Source organism: Labrus mixtus, chromosome 18 (genome assembly GCF_963584025.1).
Source record: "Labrus mixtus chromosome 18, fLabMix1.1, whole genome shotgun sequence".
NCBI classification, from domain to species: Eukaryota; Metazoa; Chordata; class Actinopteri; order Labriformes; family Labridae; genus Labrus; species Labrus mixtus.
The window spans coordinates 17,234,703-17,254,973 of NC_083629.1; the positions used below are offsets into that span (position 1 = coordinate 17,234,703).

The 20,271-nt window shown below is 38.6% G+C and overlaps 3 protein-coding genes across 5 annotated transcripts; all 3 read right to left on the bottom strand.

Moving 5' to 3' along the window:
• Window positions 1-770: 770 nt before the first annotated feature.
• On the bottom strand, window positions 771-8,255 carry LOC132993664 (proton-coupled zinc antiporter SLC30A2-like). Its single transcript, XM_061063608.1, has 8 exons — window positions 6,138-8,255; window positions 5,799-6,010; window positions 4,368-4,514; window positions 3,332-3,485; window positions 3,012-3,228; window positions 1,981-2,086; window positions 1,733-1,867; window positions 771-1,023 (listed from the first exon to the last, which is right to left on the bottom strand). Exons 1-8 carry the CDS (start codon window positions 6,200-6,202, stop codon window positions 926-928), a joined length of 1,134 nt encoding a protein of 377 aa, XP_060919591.1. The 5' UTR covers window positions 6,203-8,255; the 3' UTR covers window positions 771-925.
• Window positions 8,256-8,403: 148 nt separating this feature from the next.
• Window positions 8,404-15,768, bottom strand: dnajc5gb (DnaJ (Hsp40) homolog, subfamily C, member 5 gamma b). Of its 2 annotated transcripts, XM_061063612.1 has the most exons (6): window positions 15,590-15,768; window positions 15,076-15,205; window positions 13,154-13,367; window positions 12,829-12,979; window positions 11,435-11,512; window positions 8,404-9,257 (listed from the first exon to the last, which is right to left on the bottom strand). In XM_061063612.1, the coding sequence occupies exons 2-6, from the start codon at window positions 15,186-15,188 to the stop codon at window positions 9,163-9,165; spliced, it is 651 nt and encodes a 216-aa protein (XP_060919595.1). In that variant the 5' UTR covers window positions 15,189-15,205; window positions 15,590-15,768; the 3' UTR covers window positions 8,404-9,162. The 2 variants fall into 2 exon arrangements, with proteins under 2 accessions (XP_060919595.1, XP_060919596.1); XM_061063613.1 differs by lacking the exon at window positions 11,435-11,512 and having other exon boundaries at window positions 15,590-15,766.
• Window positions 15,769-16,647: 879 nt separating this feature from the next.
• Window positions 16,648-20,177, bottom strand: tp53i3 (tumor protein p53 inducible protein 3). 2 transcript variants are annotated; one of them, XM_061063610.1, is made up of 7 exons: window positions 20,057-20,177; window positions 19,069-19,143; window positions 18,777-18,938; window positions 18,348-18,615; window positions 17,819-18,031; window positions 17,117-17,313; window positions 16,648-16,988 (listed from the first exon to the last, which is right to left on the bottom strand). In XM_061063610.1, exons 2-7 carry the CDS (start codon window positions 19,120-19,122, stop codon window positions 16,791-16,793), a joined length of 1,092 nt encoding a protein of 363 aa, XP_060919593.1. In that variant the 5' UTR covers window positions 19,123-19,143; window positions 20,057-20,177; the 3' UTR covers window positions 16,648-16,790. The 2 variants fall into 2 exon arrangements, with proteins under 2 accessions (XP_060919593.1, XP_060919594.1); XM_061063611.1 differs by lacking the exon at window positions 20,057-20,177 and having other exon boundaries at window positions 18,777-18,927.
• Window positions 20,178-20,271: the final 94 nt, after the last annotated feature.

A 20,271-nucleotide genomic window follows, 5' to 3' on the forward strand; every position in this document is an offset into this window, starting at 1 on the left:
GTTACAAACACTTGAAACTCATCTGTCTCAAAGTATTCCTTCTGTCCTCAAGTTTTTCGCGTGATTAGATGAAAAAAAAATCTACAAGATTACAAAGTTATTTGGCTCAGTGCAGTATTTATAGTTGCGTTTTTTTTTTTTTTCCAAGGTAGCAGACATTAAGGTTGATAAGCCACATTTGTTTCCTAACCTGAGAAGGGATGTCATTCCTTAAGTAGGATTAGTATTTTGCCATATAATACCTTACTAGGAAAGATCACATCTTAGACGCAGCATCCCATCTTTACCAAATTCTTCAAATTAAATGTTTCTGTAAATCCGTTTGAAATGTGTCTAGTCTAATAAATATAATGGTTACACTGGCTGTTTTAATGCAGGTGGTGTTAGTAGTGGAAGTACATTTATTTTGATCTGCATTAACAATTTACCCCACCAAAAAATACGAAGAAGGTATATCTTAATTACACTTAAAATATATTGAGCAAGTGTAAAATATTTGAAGTGATGTTAACAGTTACATCCAGAAGAACTCAGAAACCCTGTAAATAGTTCAATAAATATGGTAACTGGGCTTCTAAAAATCTGCTGCTGCATGCATAAAAATCACAATTTTTTTCTCAAATAACAGCATGAATAAATCTGTAAACAAAAAGAATTTGATGATATAGAGATAGTAACTAAACACATCTATAAAATGTGTAGAGGCTGGAAGCATGTGGAGCAGAACTTGAAAGAGGAGGGCTGCTTGAAAGAGGATTACTAAACAGTCTACAGAAGAAAAACTGACTTCCATACATTCAAAAAATAGCAAAGGTTCCTGTAAATGAATATTAAGATGCTTTGTGCAGGAGTAACCAGCGTTTGAGGAAGGCTCCTGCCCTGCCACAAGTCTCTTACACTCGAGGGTCAGTCAGCAGTCGGCATTTTATCGCTCCACTTGTATCGTGATGCTGGAGAAACCAAACTCAGAGCGCACACGCTTTGTTGTTTTCGTCAGGACGCTTTGTGAATCAGCATCTTTCCCTGAGGACAAACATATAGTGACATTTTCTTCAGAGTTCTGCTTAACAATCATTTTAAAGAATCCCTCAAATATTAGACATTTAAATCTTCTATGATCTATTTCGCTCTTAAGTTGGACCTTGCTCCTGATTTGCTCTCAACAGGACCTGATTTTGATTCAGTTTAGGCTGCTGATGAAATGATCACACCTTTTATCTGATCAGTCAAGTCCCATTAGGGTTGAAAGCATAGAGACATTTATAAAAAGGGAAATCTGGCTGAGATTGCTCCATACAAAGTTGCAGATACAACTGATAAAACCATAATTTAATCAGCAGTATAATGTTGAACTAAAGCATGAATAAGAGGATATGTATTAAAGCAGGATCATTAGAGCTTACGGAGGGATAAAGACAAACTCTTGAAATAACAAATTATGAATTTTCAGCGTTTGCCAATGCTGCCGGAAATCCTGGGAAGATTATTCAAATCAGATTGTATTGCATTGCAAATGGTTTCAAACTAAACATAACCTTTTTTCAAATCAATCCAAATTAATTATCTAATTAATCTTATGTCAACAAACTATTGATTTCCTTAATCCTTAATTCCTTAATGTCTAGTGAGTGGGTTTCATGTATATTCTGCTTTTTGTCCTTAACCAATCACATGCCTGCCTCTAAACCCAGACCATGAGGTGAAGACAGGTAGTGTTGATTTTGGCTCGTACCTGCGACCACGTGCACTGAAAGTAGAGACTGATTCAAGTTGAGGCTCCACATGTGCAAACTGTGAACAGACACTACTCCTCTGACAGACAGCAGCACATCTCTGACGGAGCTGAAGGTTACGTGTTGAGGAGCGCCTGCAGACAACAAAGACCATGACAGTGCCATCAAATCAAAACCATTAAACAACACACATCCCCGAGTCATTTCATCAATAATGTCAACATGGACAACGCTGTAGAGTGTTTACCCTCCATCAGTATCCTGAAAATATCCTTTGAGACTGGCAGAGTTGTTCCAACCACAAGAACCGAGAACAGGAACGTACAAATTGGATCTACCACTTTGTATTCAGGCTGCGAGGAAAACAGAAAGATGATCAAAAACAAAGAATAAACACCGGAAAGTGAGTCAAGGTCTTCTGCAAGTCTGAACAAACTTCTCTTGCTACTTCTGTACTCCTACCTTCATCCTGTATGAAAAGTTTGTAACAACCAGGGTTCTTAGAACGGAGAGACTTTTACTAAACACTGAAACTCAATGTGAATCTACGTTTTTCTTTCTGTTAAAAAAGCAACAAAAGACCCGTAGATACTCAGGCTCACTGGTTTCTACTTAAAAATAGTTTTCTTGAGGGGTCGCCAGATAGCTCAGCGGTTATGTCGCGTACCCCATGTAAGAATATAGTCAGGCTACAGTCCTTGTCACAGCGGCCGTGCATTTGAATACGACCTCTGCCCTTTGCTGCATGTCATCCCGACTCCCTCGCCTCTTAACATTTCCTGTCTCTCTTCAGCTGTCTCTGTCTGGCCCACAGACACAACTTTTTTTTTAAAAAGTGATCTTTAATACATTTCTATAAAGACAAGAATAGCTTTTTGAAATAGCAGAGCACTAGTTTGTAGCACGTGTCAGTCAAATAAGAAAAATTACTTTATTTGTTTCTTCCGCTGCAGATTAGTAGACATTTGTTGAAGGTTGAGGCGTCTAGGAATGACACAAAACAAACTACATTTCTTATTGTGTCACCCTGATTCCTCAGAGAGCTGTGGATTCTAAAGACTGCCTTAAAACAGCTCGGATCCAGTTTCAAGACCGCCTCACACCAAACGACTGAGATCATGAGACTGTGCCCCAACTCCAGCAAGACTCTCAGGATTTTATTCCGAGTTTAGAAATTTGTCTGCGACTTTGAAATAGCTCGTGTAGTCGTTCAGTTGGATTCGTTTTCAGTTCAGTTGCAATGATGTTGACAGATTCAGTATTTCAGCTGACACTGACCCAGAAGTGGATGATGGTGGCGGCGAGCAGGACTCCCACACTTTGCACCAGATCTCCAACCACGTGGATGAAAGCCGCCTTCACGCTGGCGTTGCCGTGGCCGTGGCCGTGACGGTGGCTGTGCCCATGACTCTGTGTGTCCCTCTGCATGCTGCTGGAGGGTAAACTGTGGCTGTGACCGTGTGAGGATCCAGACTGATGGAGGATCAGGATCATCCTTAATAAAAATAAATAATAACGTGAACAAGTTTCAAGTGAGCGTCTGACCACCGGTTAAAAAAAAAAAAATCGAATCCTGATGTTGAACCCATCACACTCACAGGACGTTGACCCCAACAGCACAGCCCGAGGTTATGAGCATGATCTGAGTGTCGATGTCATAGTCTCCGTCAGTGATCCTCTGTACGGCCGATACGAACAACAGTGCTGTCAACACCCAGATGGACACGACCGACAGTAACATGCCCAGAATCTCTGAGAGGCACACAACAAACCCAACACTTACACATTTAACAATTAAGTCATTCAAGTAGAGTTAAAGTGCAAATATTAATCAACTTGGCTCATACCTTTGGGTACAATCAGTGAGATTATTTTACAACTGGTGGAAAGTAACTGAAACATTTGCTTAAGTACTTTTACTTTCCTTCTCTGCTACTTTATACTTCTTCTACTCTCAATCTTAGAGGGAGACTCAGTGACCTCTTCTCAAAACAAACTTTTATTGCAGTAACACAACAAAAGGGGATTCATTTATGGAACACCTGCAGTGAAATAATGAAAAACATTAAACGGGAAGTTGAATTTTTTTCAAGAATAACACATTTAAAAAATATATAATTCAAGATTAAGTGAGAAAAATGCAACAATATCAGCTGTAAGCTCTGTACCGTCCTTTAATTGATGAGTGTAATATTCTGTTTCTTGTTGCTTTTGCTGCTTAGCCAGTTATCTGTAATCTTTGACTTTATTTTGAAAGCTTGGACCTCAGATTAATTTATAAAAGGTTAAAAGAAAAAAAGGGGTAGGCCGGATACGTTTCTTCACTTCATCCTACACCCTTTTCAAACATGGACCACTTGAAAGATAAATAAAACAATGAGTAATTACAGAAAGCATACTCAGTGTTGTTTGATTTGTTTGCATGTATATTTCATGTATTTTAATGTATGTAATTTTTCAAAAATAAATAAATAAATAAAATGATAATTATCCTCTCTAGATCCTTGATTGTGTTGTACTAACGCTTTGATGCACGTCGCTTTGGATAAAATCGTCTGCTACATGAATTGTACATCAACAAATAGTAGTACTTAATAAATCACTATTGGATCAGTGTTGTTAGGTTGAAAGCACCTGCTCGATACCAGCCGAAAGTCATTTTGTGTGTTTGCGGCCTGGATGAGATCCACAGAGAGAAGAGGCTGATCACGATGCTGCCAAAGTCTGTCAGAAGATGAGCTGCGTCAGTCATGATAGCCAGACTGTGAGCGGCGTATCCACCTGCAGAGAGGAGGGAGACACATGTGAGTGTCAGTGAGCTAAACAGGGAGGGGAAACAAAGGTCATGAGAAAACCCTGAAAAGGATGGAGTCTTACTTCAGATATTGCATCTTCACTTTTTGCTCACTAAAGGAAAAATCTGATTTTCAGACACTTCTGTTTTTTAGACAGCAATAAGATTGTTTGTAGAATCTGTAAAAGTGTAGCTGGTGATTCTTTTAACCACCTTTCTGTTGAACTAAAAAGGAGTTTGAGTATTTGGTATTTGGATATTGTGTCTTTTTGTTATTGTTTCTTATCTCCACAGGGAATATTTTAAAAAGGCAGATTTCTTTTCAACCATGATGAGGCAATCCTGATGAAATAAAGGTTGAATAAAGAATAAAAGCATGAATTTATTCTGTCATTTCAATCTGATTGGTCAGTACTAGGAGAAGAAAACAGGTTGTTAGACGCACCTGAAGCAGCGATCACAGAGTATAAAAGTAAAAAGTAAATTCAGATTTATTTAATAGGACAGTGGTTAGAGTCTGAAACGGGGGAGAGAGAGAGAGAGAGGGTAATGACATGAGATAAAGGAGCCACAGGCCGGACTTCAACCTGAGCTAGCCGCTTGGAGGACTACAGCCTCCTTCATGGGGTGCAACCTGACAGCTAGGCCATCAGCGCTCCATGAATTTAGATTTCTGAAATCAGATATTACTAAAGGTAAGTAAAGGTTCAAATGTTACAATTACTAAAAGAACAGAAAGTTAAGGTTTTATTTTAATTGCATCATTATTTTGGATTAAATGCATCATTATTTTTGGACATTTTACAACACAACATAAACGTATTGCTGCTCTCTGGTGGACAAACTTTGTAATAGTAACAATGTTTCTTAATTTAAAAAAACCTACTTCACCATTTCTGTACTGAAAATTAACGATACATCAATCAATACAAAGATATGTACAATCAGCTAAAACTTGCAGGTCACTATATTTTTTTTGTTGCATCTGATCCAATTTTAGTTTTCTTAGTATTTGCATCAAAAGCAGTGATCATATGTTAGTATTGGAGTACGTTTTCATATGAAAAAACTAATTGCCTCTTTTGAATTAATCTAGTACTGTAGATTTAAAGCAGCAGAAATGTTTCTCAGACTAAAAGTACATGAGAAATGTATTGAAGTGCATTAACGTGTAACACTATTATAGCAATGAAAAGCACTTCAGAAACATCAATCAGGACACATATCTTATTGTCAGGTAAAATCATTTATGTCCAAGATTCATTTCTCACCAATCACCTCTCCTGTCATGAAGCAGAGGCTGACAGCACAGGCGATGGCAAGCTTCCTTCTGGCTAAACGTCTGGCTTCACCTTCGGCACCTGACATGTTGTCCGTCTCCTGGCAGAGCCGCTCAGGCAGCTGCAGGCCGTCCATGCTGGACACATCGTCACTGAACTCTGATGAGGCCGAGTCTGAACAGTTTTCCTCTGGGGAACGCGGCCTGAGAAAAAGATAGAACTTTGACTGGTTTCCTAAAATATTATCCTGAACATAGAAAAAAAGTATAGGTAATGAAAAAGTCACAAGTGCAGAAATAAAAAAAGAAGCAAATTAAAAGCATTGCATACCAGCTTAGTGGCTCCAAATGAGCCTCAATCAAATGTTGTTTCTCTGAATCCACTGAAACCTCCATTCCCTGGTATGACTTCTCCTGCAGGACTTCTTTTCAGTTTAAAAAGTGTTTAAGTGAATCTTACCACCTGCTGGAACAACACGTGTTATCACTCAGGGGTGGAGCACAACAGGGACCAATAGCAGGTAACTGATCTCCAGGGTGCTGGTCACTAATACCACTCAGTTAAAATTACAAGACCATTTGCTGACATTCCCGTTTTCACCCAAGTTTATTTAATCCGACAAATTTTGATGTTACAGAAACAAACATTTGGAAACACGTAACAGTTGAAAATTGACAAAAAATCCTGGGAATGTTGAGATGATAAAACTATATACATATATATTTGTATTTTAAATCTGTGATAAAATAACTAACAAAAAGAAAAGGAAAAGAAATCCCACTTAAATGTATTCAGGCGCTCAGTCACGTATGTCTTATGATACATAAAGGTTACAGAATTAAATATTTATCTGGGATGGTTAGAGCTTTACATAAATACACTGTGCACAAATATTATAATATTATACAAAGTGAACCTAATGAAGCACAAACCCTCCTGCACATTCCCACACCAGGCAAAGACACATCATATCATGTAAACATTTTGAGAGATGGCATCATTTAATCTGTATCTTTATATACACAATTCATTTGTCATCAAATTTCCAATCGAAAAAAAATATAAGTCTCACTTTACATAAAAGCACATTTCCTGAATGGAGCATATTATAATGATACACACACTCATCATCACATACAGATAAGAGGGATTTTCATCCTTTAAAAAGAAGGATTTGACACATCTGGATCATAACCTCGCTGTCCTGTTGTTGAGGGTTGTAAATTAACATGTTCTTTTCTAGTGTCACGTGTAAAGAGAGTTTAAAAATGCATATGCTGTTGTCTAATCTTTCTCTGTACCTTTATATGATTTGTTTGCTCGAGGTCACTTTATGTCCAGCTACAGCGAAAAAGAACGATAAAAGTTCCATTTGAAGAAAAAAGCTCAGTAAAGGTTGGGAAACACGTTTGTTTGCTTTCTTTATGAGACTCCGATGAGAGGTTTCATACCACTATCATCTCTCTGTGTTAGTGTGCAGCTTCAGCCAGCAGGTGACTCACATTTGCGTATTTTAGCATAAAGACTTGAAACGGGGGGGGGGGGGGGGGGGACCAGCTAGCCTATTTCTGTAAATTAAAAGTCTAAAAATCTGCCAATTAACACCTCTAATGCTCCTGAGTGAACCCGTTGAAGTATGTTTAATAAATTAGACACATCACGCTGTAACTTTAGGACAGTTAAGTGCTGGAACTATTGTATTTAACAAACAGTGTATCAATCCGCCCTACAGTAGTACTTCTGCACAGGGCATTAGTGACTGTGACGCAGATTGAAACCCCTTAGGTGACTTGATTATTTTTAAAAACTAAGTCTGGTGTTTAATTTCTTCATCAGGCTAGCTCTTCCCCTCTGGTTCCTCTCTTAATGTTAAGCTAGGCTAATTACATCCTGGCCCCAGCTCAATATAAAACGGGAAGTGGGACTTTCCTAAAAGCCACAGTGATGACTCCTTGAAGAACTCTTTTGGAGGTGTGCAAGTGTATTCTTTCGTTTCAGCCATCATGGTTCCACTTCCGATGGGATAACCAGCTCGTAAGTCGTATATCTAATGATGCGTTCATGTCTTATCTGAGGAAATTAGAACTACCAGCTTCTAACTTGTGATTACTGCTAGAATTAACTACTGATAATTACAAAACTGTGGATTCAAATATAATCAGGTGCTTTATAGCATGGGAACAGGATGTGTATTGTTGCCATAGTAGTGCTGAATAAGTAGATTAAACTCAAATGTATAGATATAAGTTGATCTAGGCCCACAGTATTTGTTATTATTCCAGACGTACTGATAGGATACAACCAATCACATAACTGGGTTCAGTTAAGTGCTCAACAGGGCAGATCTATTTGTTTTGATTCTATATTACCGTCGAAGAGCGTGTACTACAGAAAAGTCAGGAAAACAAACTTGAGGTCCAGACTGATGTTGCCTTACATATTACAAGAATAATCCCAGTTTCCTCTACTGTTTCCTTACACTGGTATTAGATCAGTAATCTGTGATAGGGTTATCAAAACTTTTAATACTTAAAAAATAATCTTTGACGTTGCCTGTTTGATAACAATTCAATCCCAATTATTTGAATTCTCTCTCTAAAGTACTGAAGAGTTAAAAAAAAAAAAAAAAAGATCTTCAGTCATATTTTTAACCCAAAACTGCTGCGAGCAAAAGAGAGACCATACCGTCTAAAATGTGAGTTAGGACATGCTGTGCAGAAGTTTGCTTGTCTTTTTCCAGAAATAAAAACAAGAAATTATCAAATCTCAGACAGAAAGCAAACAAGTATATTTCCCTAAATGTTGTTTGCAGTGAGTTTCTTAAATATTCTCAGAGTTTTAACAGGCAGTTGACATCCAAACATAAAGTCCTTTCTAGAATATGAATCTATGTGCAGTATGACTAAACACCTCATAAAACTTCAAGTGGTTGGCCTCCAATAATCCATCATGTTGCGTTGAAAAATTCTGAGTGAGATCTTGAGCAGGTATGTTTTCAGAGCATTGTGGCATGAACACGAACTTGAATTATTAAAGTGCATAAAAAATATTACAGAGCTTTGATCTGCATGGCTTCCTCATTTGACACTGCAGTTCAGACTGTACCCAAAAATTAAAAGTTAAAAAAATAAATATGAGATTGCAGTGAAGACACCATTGGCACTTTAAAAAATAGAACTTATGGCACAATCAAATCGCCGCTTGTTTCTTTTACAAGCCTCTGAGATAAATATGATTTCTGCACGTTAGCAACATTCAAATCCTTATCAGCCGCTGATCATTACAGATGCTGATGCAGATGTGGTATAATCAGACAGTCCAGACTCTGAAGGACTCCACTCACTCACTCACTCGCTCATTTCTCAGCTGACATGGACAGCTGGCTGGAGGATCCGGGCCCCGAGGTCCCGTTGGTCGCATGAGGCTGAATCACAATTGGTGTGTTTTCACCTGGAGGTGTGAAAAGAAAAACAAGGCGTTAAACAACGGCTAAATTCCCCATCCTTCTTTTTTTCCCCCCAGTTATCTTCAAAACAGAGCTGTTGTCTTATAAGTAGACTGTTTAAAAGAAGGGGATGTAATCTCAAGGTATGAAGACTCAAGGCCCTGACACACCAAGCTGACGGCAAAGAACTAGTGACTGTGGCGGCGCCTTTGTCTTGGCCAAAAAGTTGCACTCGAACACACCGCAAAGCCTAAGCCACCAGCCAACACCCTCGTTCGTTCTGCACGAGTGAGATGAAATAACTCTCGACGCCAGCAGACGGCGGTAGTCCGTTATTATGATACGAGAAGACCATTTTTACACCGCTGTCGGTCACCACTTGTAAAGTAAGTACTTCTAATCAAGAATAATGTCTGATAAAAAGTTGAAAATTTGGAACTGGCCATTGTCAGCCCTTAGTCTTTGAGTGGAAAAAGAAAAGAAGAGGCAGAGGTGACTAATAAGGAGAAACCGCACTGATGGAAAGCGTGGATACTACAGCGACATGCTCAAGGGGCTTTCTCGAACCTGTTTCGAAAGCTGGAGATAAATGAAACCTCCAAACAGCCAATCAGAGTGATTCCTCTCACCAACAGCGTCGAATTGGCTGAAAAAAAGGCAGACCAGCACCGACGGGTAGCGACGGAGCTGGACACGCCGCAAAAACTAGGGCGATGATCGCTCACCGACGGCTGACGGATCTCCATGGTGTGTCAGGGCCTTCAAGGCAAGGTTTAATTTCTGTAAACCTGCAATACTTCCAATGACCAGCAGGGGAGACTCCACTGGATGAAAATGAATTCAGAGCAGATTGACCTCTATGATGACAGAATGAAAATGGCCTCAGGTTTTCTTTTGAAACAACAGTCTTGTTAAAAAGAAAATAAACAAAGCAGGTTATGATTGAGGGTGTGAGTACCTTTAGATTAGTAGTCAAAGACACGTCCTCAAAGTTGAATTGCAATTTAATAAAGTTCATGTGAATGCTAAAAGATTTATTATCCAAATCATCACAGTTACCCTGATTTAAAAAATGCACCTTGCTAAGAACGTTAACGCTAGCATTAACTCATCTTAGCATTTGCTGACCCTCCCCAGCAGGGAGCACCACCCTCTCTTCACTTGTGGCTTCAACACAAAAACAAACCAACGGCATTTAAAAAGCAGAAAAGAAAAAGAAGGGTGAAGTCACAGGGAATACGTCTACTACTTAAAGACAGTCCGTGTTTAATTTCAAATGGTAAAAAAACAAAACAGGATTTGATTGTTAGTGGAGAAGATTAAAGAATTCTCACTAGATTTTAATGACTGGATTAGTAGAAAGTTTATTTATTAAGTTAACTGGTATTAGTGGTTATTAAAATAATTTATCAAGCTTAAAATGTCAAACACTCACTGGTTCCAAGTTCTCAAATGGATTTAGATTTGTTGTTTCTTTCCTCACTCTAAATTGTCACGTGAAAAATATTTACTTATTTTCTGACGTTTGTCATTGATACATTTTTACTATCATATTATTTAATCAATAAAGACTTTAAAGATATGACAGGAAATTATAAAAACTGTAAGAAATACCAAAAATAATGCCAGTTAGAAATCATCTTTTGTAATTTATAACTTTGCTATAACCGGAGAATCTTTGGCCTTTGTTCACTGCTTTGTGAGTCTTTTATAAACAAAGAAATTTATTTTTTAAATGATGGATAAGTTGACATGAAGATAAATTTAAAAAAAAAAGGATATAAAATTAAATTCTTCAATTATCTGAATCATTTTACTCCCAGATTGAGAACCCCTGAACTTTTTAATAAAGTCTTAGAATTTAAATATACGTATCTTTTTCTACTGTTTTCTTCATCTTTTGAGTAACGATTTTATAAACAACGATGAGTGAAACAAAAAAGTTTTTTGTCAGTTATGAACCAAGGAAACAGGAAATGTTACATAACAATATTAATGACAGTATGTACTGACGCAGTATAGTAAAGTTAAATGAAATGTGAGTGCATGATTAGTCAAATGCACAGTCTATCCTGTGGACCAGCGTTGCTAGAAGCTGTTCAAACATGTTCCACAGTGAAACACTGCGTTGAACTTGTGAGATTAATGAAGCAGAGCAGCAGCCAGACAAGGCGAACTTTACCTGAAGAAGTGACAGCTTCACCCGAAGTGGCAGTGGCAGCACTAGGGCTCGGCTGAATTATTATTACATGGTCTCCAGCTGTGAAACAAAATGCAACACTCAGCAAACCCATGCTTCTTCCTCAGACAAAATGACCGGACTCAGGGATTTGAACTGGATTTAAAGAAATGGTAGCACATTTCAGGAATGCTGCTTTAATGCACTTTGTTTTTAAGAGTTAGTTTTTAGTTTTAGCTTATTGCTTGGCAACTCTTCTACCTCTTTGCACAAACCCAGGCTAAACCCCCCCCCCCCCAGATGTTTACATAGGCTGTTCTCCCAGCACTGGAGGCTGAAATGAGGGTTTTTACTGCTCAGTTATATATATATATATATATATATATATATGCTTTTATGATAGCTCGCCTGTCTAAATAAAACAGTTTGGAGACGATGCCCCGTGTGGCTTTCATCAGGATTATCTCAGTTAAAAGTTAAAAGCACTGCAGATCACTTATTGAATAGTCAGCTCAGCTCACACCAAACATGACCGAGGTAATGCCAGAAAAAGTACAATGTATCATCAACAACTTTTACAGATAAAAACAAAGCAGGAAGAGTTCAATGTAAATCGAGTTGAGCAGAGCCATACCCTACTCTGACCAATGTTTACCCTGAAAATCCAGAGAAGAAGTTGCCATTTAGAAATCCAGCCACTTAACTTTATATCTTAATTGCTGTTACTTTTCAAGCAGAAGTCATTTCAATTTATGATAATAATAATAAACATTTAATCCAGATTAAACTGCATTATCAAAGAGTTCAAAACCAATTTTGTAATTCCCCAGAGTACTTCCTAATTTAGACACTGGATGCATCCCATTTACAACATTTGCATAAAAAACTAAGAGAGAGCACAATGTGTTGTAAAAAACAGAAGCTTTATAAAATTCCTAAAAACGAACCAGTAGACGTGAACATGCTGTGTGCAGTTAACCGACATCAAAGCTTTTTTAAATTTAGATATTTGGGGCATCAGCTAAACTTTGTGGCTTACCGGTAATTACTTTGTTGCATTTTAATTTATTTTAAAACAAAGCAAGTTCTCACAATGAGTCCTAAGAATGTAAGCTCATGCCAGTGTGATCTTGTCTTAGTCTTGTATCAGATTGTTGTTGTTGTATCATCAAAGTTAGTCAACCCTGAACTTGTCCTCGCAGATTTTGAGAAACGACACAGACCGATAAAAAGAGCTTTTAGTTTCACTCTCGTTTGTTTCAGACATCAACAAGACAAAGCAACATGTGATTTTCCAGAAGTGACACCGTTTCATTATGTGAGCAGCAGAGAGGTTTCCTCATTATCACTTTAAAAATAAAAAGCCAAAGTGAACCCGAAAGCACAAATTCAATCACCTGTATCCTGTTCTCTGATCTCGGCCTCGAGGTCCTCTGGGTCCATGTATGCAAAATGTTCCTCTTCAGCCGACTTGCACTTCCCACAGCAGAAACAGCAGCAGCAGAAACAGCAGCAGCACGTGAAAATACTGCAGCACACCACAAGGGCCTGAAGAAAAAGGAAGGATATAAAATGTAATAAAAGGTTAAAATGACCTACCTACTCATACACAATAAAAGACTAAACTTCAGTGCATGACGGAAGTTAAAATATAAAGAAGGAAAATAAAACCATAAAAGCTCAGTTATGATCATATGCACAGGAAGACCTTTGAAACATCACCTTAAACCAGCACTTGGACATGAGGAAGTAATATTTGACGCTCTCATCCCCAAACTGTTCTGACACGTAGAGGCCCATGGATCCATACTCGTCATAGATCTTGCGTTTGTTTTCATCACTGAGGATGGAGTTGGCGTTGTTGATCTCTTTGAATTTCTCTGCAGCCTCTGGGTTGTCTGGGTTCTTATCGGGGTGATGCCTCAGCGCCAGTTTTCTGCAAAGAAGAAGTTAGTGAATGTTGAGGATGTAGATGTCCACTGGGTGTTATAGGATTGCTGTCATCAGCTACTAAATTTATTATAATCTACACAATATGGTTCTGACATAAGTGATTCAAAATTAAAGGCAGAGTCAGTCGCATTTTCCAAAAAAAAATAGACTTGCAATGCTGCTAAATCATCCCTTATTGGCCTCCATGCATGTGTGGTTGGAGGCTGTGTCTGCAGAGAGCCTGTCCTCTGCCTCTGTTTTGATAGTTAGGTTGACACGAGACATTTCTGGTTGGGCAGTCTGTGTGTTTCTCCCAGCCAATGACAGCGCACAAGTGGGTTTGCGAGTGTATCAAATTCAACGACCGACGCTGACGTAGCGACAAAGATGAGAAACTAAAATCATAGTTAGGGCAAAACACCAAGCGCCAAAGCTCGGTCCAAGACAAAGTCGAACCTTGGGTTGGCTTTCGTCCCCATATGGGTCCTTAAGGAGCTGCTTTGGATGGAGGTAATCCTGCCTTCTGTTGGACAGGCAGGTGCCAAACACTGGCTAGTAAGCTTGTGCTAGCTTGCTAAATTATCGTTTTTTTCCATAACAACAAATGTAATATTCTCAGGTAGCTTGCAGTGTAAGCAGTAAACTTACATGCTAAGTACTGCTGTGGGCGTGCGCTTCTGGTGGAGGGGCCCAATATGGGTGTTGTGTTGTTTACAAGCTGCAAAGAACATTTCTACTGACTTTACCTTTAAGCAGAAAAGCAACAGTTACTGTAAATGGAAGGAATCAGCTAACATACTTTACTTTCATATTTATTTTGTGGAATTTTTACATTTTAAACCTGATTATGATACAACAAAAGTCACAGTATCTATCCCAAAAACAAGGAGAGGTGCTCTGTAGATTAAAAGTCATTTCAGGACTTTAGGGTTAGTGTTTCACTATATTCAAAAATGGTGAATTTTGATCAGATAAATGTACGTCATTATTGAGAAACTTCCCAAAATTGTACATACACTTGCAGCAAAAACATCTGTTGTTAATTTGTATGGACTCTATGGACACAATGTATTTACATGAGCTCTTAAGCTTTGAAAACTGCAGCCTTGTGTTCAATTCAAAGGCACACAGAGCAGTAAATTAACAACAGTGCAAGTAAACGAAACATTTTAACCTAAATATAAAGAGTCAATTTAAATACAACTTAAAGCTTAAACTTAAAAATACAAAATATAAAAGAGTAGATATAAGTGGACAGTGATCGGACTAACAGATGTAAACAGAACTATGTGCAGTAAACGAGAAATAAATATATATATACAGAGCTATGTGCAAGTAGGCAAATACTAAATGATAAGTTATTAAGGTGCATGGTGAATAATGGAACAACAGAACTAATATATACGAACAAGTTCTGCAATTTTAAATATTTATTTGGCTTGTTTGTCTTGTGTCATGCTTCAAGCAGTTCCACATTTTGGTACCTGTCAGAGGTGTTGATCACAGACTGTGAACCACGCAAAACTCGTCCCACCTTTCACCCACAGAGGCCACGCCGCTTTATTTACAAGTCTGTAAATTAAGCTGATCAAAGAATCTGAACTCCTGCGCAGGCTCCAAACTTGAATATGAAACTTGCACACATCAGCTCCTACTGTCTGCTAAAAAAAAATACTAAGAAAGACAGATGAATTAGCTTTCCATTAACAAACCTGTAAGTCTTCTTTATTTCCTCGGGAGTTGCTCCTTTCTCCAGACCCAGGACTTTGTACAAACTGTCTCCTGCTGTTGACATTTTCCGCTGAGGTCTGTTTGGGTCCTCCATGTTTCCGGATTTGGCGGCTTAGGATTTAGGAAACCACATATTTTCTTAATTATTTCAAGTGACAGTAAGAAGAATTCAAGTAAAGTAACTAAAAATAGCACGTAATTTCAGCGAGGGAGTAAATGAACCACAGTTAACTTGAATGCTTGCTGAAAGTACAAACAGCTAAGTCAGCCATTTGTTTACTACAGTAGACGCAATTTCAGAAGATAAGACACATTCAGACTTTTCTAGAACTCAATTATTTCACTTTGTTTGATTTATCTCATGCTAAACCCCGTAATATTCACAGTCTATGGTTAAACCCTGCAGGGAAAACGTCACGACAAAACTGCTAACTGGCTTAGCCAACTTTAGCAGCAGCAACATGAGGGGGGAGAAGGAAGTTAAATTTCACATACTGGACAAATTAATATCGTTGTTTGTCGACGAGTCATAGAGTCCGAAGTGTGTCCGTCGTTCGTCTTGTAGTTTGTTCCATGAAGTGTTGTTGTCACGCGTTTTTTTTCCGCTATTTAAACGTCTCTCCGGTCTCTCCCCCCAAACAAATGATGACCCGGAGAAAATTTCAGAGGAGCCGCAGCGGTGAAGAAGGAAGTGAGACGGGAAGGAACCCTGTGACGTCACTGGTAAAGTTGGCGCCTGCTCGGATGCGTTTTAAATACGCAGATTTACACATCCTGGATTTATATCTATTTTTAATGAATCAAACGAAGGATACGTCTTTTTACACTGTTTCCAAATACACTTCCGTTTGTGTGAAATATTGACAGCATAAAACTGATAGAAAAATATTTAAGACTATAGTGAATTCACAACGCCCCCCCCACATTAAATATATGCATTAAAAAAACACAGCAATTGTTTAAGATTAATAATTTAATTAGAAATTAGAGCAGGGATGGGCAACTTTGGTCACAGCAAGGGCCACATTCATTTAATTCTCACTGCCAGGGGGCCAAATTGTAGGATACAAAAATGATAACAGTCAATCATGTCTCAAATTTAACTCAACATATACCAGCGATCAAATGTTATTATGGAAATATTTCTGGTTTTCATGATTTCATGGCAGATTTTGTCATGTTTTGATATATAAAAATTGACCTGAGGGCCACATTGAGGGTTGACGAGGGCCGCATGTGGCCCCCGGGCCGCCAGTTGCCCACCCCTGAATTAGAGCAAGCAAAGAATTATAATGTAAAATAAGCTAGAAAAAATATACGTCAAGACTAAAACTTAGAAGTTTAAGGATACATTACTGGAAATGAAGACTATATAGTTCATTTCAATTCTAGAATATCTGACAGGACAGTAGCTCTGCTTTTACATCAGATATCGTTTGACTGTGATGGTATTCTTGTAATATCTGTGCAGAGGAAACAGTACTGATGATATACATTTAGCAGTGGATAAATCTGTGTACGTTATTACTTCATCAGGAAGAAAAAACATTGAGAAAAATCACCCTTGGTCTATTGGTGGATAAGGCACATTCAAAATCATTTGACATGGAGAACAGTTTTCAGAAAAGCTCAATTTAAAAATCAAACAAATTTACTTTAAAACGATTACATCTATGTAACTGCAGTTGATCACTCATCACTGAGTTTCCTGTTTCTGTGGGATCATATTTATAACAATCTTTCCCATGTTCTTGTTGGCCTCCATGTGCCTGTGAGCCTCTGCGATGTCCTCCAGGTTGAAAGTGCTGTCGATCACTGGCTTTAGAGAGGCTGGCTGGTCTGAAAAATACGGCAACGCTCTGCTCGAGAAGGCCTGTATCAGCTCTGTTTTGTACTGAGAAGGGAAAAAAGAAAGCAAATATCAAGCTCAGTTTCGAACAACAAACACAACATTTCCACTTGATATTATTCAGCACAAGTTCATATAGTGATGTATCATTTCCATACGGTCGCAATTCTCACCTGAAGGCTGCGAGAGCGGAGGAGGCTGCAGAGTAAGTGGCCTCGCTTGGAGAGCAGTTTGCCCAGCAGATCTCCTTCTAGTCCCCGGCCTCCCATGGTGCCATACAGCACCCACCTGCCGTCGACGGCTAAAGAGCTCACATTTTGCTCCCAGTTTGCTCCACCGATGCAGTCCAGGATGACGTTTGCTCCCTTGCCTGTAAATAATATTTTAGGTGATGATGCAGATATTTCATTATATTTATGTTAATATAAGATTCCAACAAACATACAGTATATCTCCCTAACTTCATGCTACAGCACCAAAAGTGTTTCGTCTTTGAAAACAGTCCCTAACGACTTCATCATGTTTCTTTAGTGGAGTAATTACTTGGCCTTTAACAAAGAAATCATAATAGAGATGTTTGTCTTTATAGATAAACCACAGATATGGATGGAAGTCAGAAAGTATTGAGAAATGGACTAACATGGTTTTTTTTTTACACTTAACATGATTAAAAACATAGAACAATGCACTAATGTTGAAACATGTAGACAGCTCTATCATATCTTATGAGGTAAATAATATGCTGTACATCAAGTTTTATTCCCGAGAAAAAGTTTGGACAAAATAAAATAAATATGACAGTCATTCCAGTGACTGATTATCAGAAATCAGCCTTATTCCCCTAAACTAATCACAATTATGTATACACAATTCACCTCCTGTAAAGTGTTGTACCCCCTGGGAAAATCTCTCCTCTTTGTAGTTAAATCCAGCTGCTGCACCCAGCTTCTCGGCCATCTTCAGTTTTTCCGAGCTCCCTGCAGTTACGACAGGCACGGCGCCAAACAGACGGACCAACTGAATAGCAGATGTTCCCACTCCGCTGGCTCCAGCATGAACCAGAACCACCTCGCCCTCCTTCACCTGAGCTGTAAGAGAGGGGACCGATGGCAGCAGGTTCAGACTTCAATGTCGACCACTTTATTAATTATAGAAGGAGGCTATAGGTGGCCGGTAGTATTAGATCAAGTGGAAACTCACAAAATGAATACCAGACTTTCTCCATCTGGATAAATGTGTTATTTGTGGTAGTTTTGTCTACTTTCAACAACCAGATTAGTGCCACTGTTTAAAAACTGTCAACTTGCCACTTAATAATACAAAGAAAAATGGCTGGATGACATGGTCATTTTAATAAAAAGTTCTGACATTGCCGTGGAGATATATATATATATATTCTATCACCTATAAACACCAGCAGTTGAAAAGCAGTGAGCCAGGCTTCTGGGATCGCAGCAGCCTGGCAGAGTGTGAGATTAGGGGGAACGGACATGAGAAGATCCTCAGGCACTGAAACATACTCCGCGTATCCTCCTCCACATAGCAGGGCCATCACCCTGTCATCAGGCCTCCAGCCTCTTTTAACCCCGGGACCCAGGGTATCCACAGTACCGGCCACCTCCAGGCCTATGATGTCACTCTCGCCTGCGGGAGGAGGGTACAGTCCTCGCCTCTGTGGAAAAGCATTTCACATACATTGTAGAGTATGAGCAAAGATTGTCTTAAAACCACAATGTTTACTTATACACCACAATATCAATCAAAAACCACATTTAACAATATGTATATAAAGGATATTGTAGAGTCATTAGCTATGTAAAATGTGCATTATACCTGCAGTAAGTCTGCCCTGTTGAGGGCAGTTGCATGAACTTTAATCAGGATTTCTCCATCTTTAGGCTGAGGTCTGGGGACTCTTCGGAGCAGTAAATTCTCTGGTCCTCCTGGTACGTCAACACAAACTGCACGCATCATCTTGGAAAAGCTAGAGTAACACTTGTGCCAGGCCCATAAAGAGAAATAAAAAGACTTTAAATTCTCAAGACTCTGAAACGAGAAACAACAATCTAACCAAACCAAAAGCCACTTTATATAAATCTTCCCTTCTACTTTTTCAACTACTCACTCGCTGGTTGGTATTTCCCAGTGAAAGTCTTCCTGTGTGCAGGATGTGATTCATTGATAGTCAAGGATGCAGAGGCTGAGATAGGATTGGAAAAATGTTAGAAATGATCAACCGTAACAGCAGTTTTACTAAAAGACAGATATAGAACCAGGATTAACAACATATCTGCTTGTTGTTATAAAATAGCTTTATAATATACTAAATGGTCAATACTGTATCTGTGTTGTATAAATGTGCCACCCTGGATCGCTGTGCAGTATTTATTTTAAATAATTGATTTCTTCTGGGTTTTTTCTACACGTTTTAACACGTGTAAAAACCAGTCATTCTTTAGTACCTTTTTCTTAATCTGAACATCACCAAGAAGACCAAAATTCACCCTGTTTGGTGTCAAACAGCTAAGTAAGAATTCATTCACTCACATCTACTTGAACACATAAGCCTGCTAATTGTACATTGTGCTCTTAAAAAGCTTGCTGACCTCAGTTGTGATGTTTTTAATACATCTCTTGTGGCGTCAAGACATGAAGATTGCATTTTTTGTTTTTTTATGGCTTTATTGTTTTGGATCTGAGATTTCTGGTGCAAGAAACCTCCTTTTGATAACTTTTCCAAATGAAATATAACAACAACAAAAATCAGTGCAGTGGTCATGTTTAACAAGAGGATACGAGTCTACTTTGGAGAAGAAGCTGAAGTAAAAAAAAGGGAAGTTTTTAAATAACAGAGGGTCTTGAAGTTCCACAATTTCGTTGTATCGGACTGACCCAAAAAGCAACGCGCATGCGCGGGACAGTCAATAACCTTCCAGATGTTATTACAGCAAATATCTTTAATTCAAGCATCTAAACAGACTAATAAAGTAGTGGACCTATTTAGAAATAACGCGAACCACTTCATCTTACAGAACCGCTGCTAATTTACCAATCAATCGCTCTGCTACCTGTAAGCCTATATTATATTCAAACAACTAAAGGAATGAACTTACCAGACAGCGATGTCAACAGTTCACCAGTTTCGAGATGACTGTGAACGCTTTTGGGAAACTTTGCTTCGCCATCCTGCAGGCTGGACTGTTTGGCGCGGGAGGGATCAAACTACTAAAGGGGCAGGCTTTCTGACACAACACATGTTAAAGAGATACTGCACATATATCTTAGCATACAGTATAGTAGTATGATATTTACAAACAAGGCCAATAAA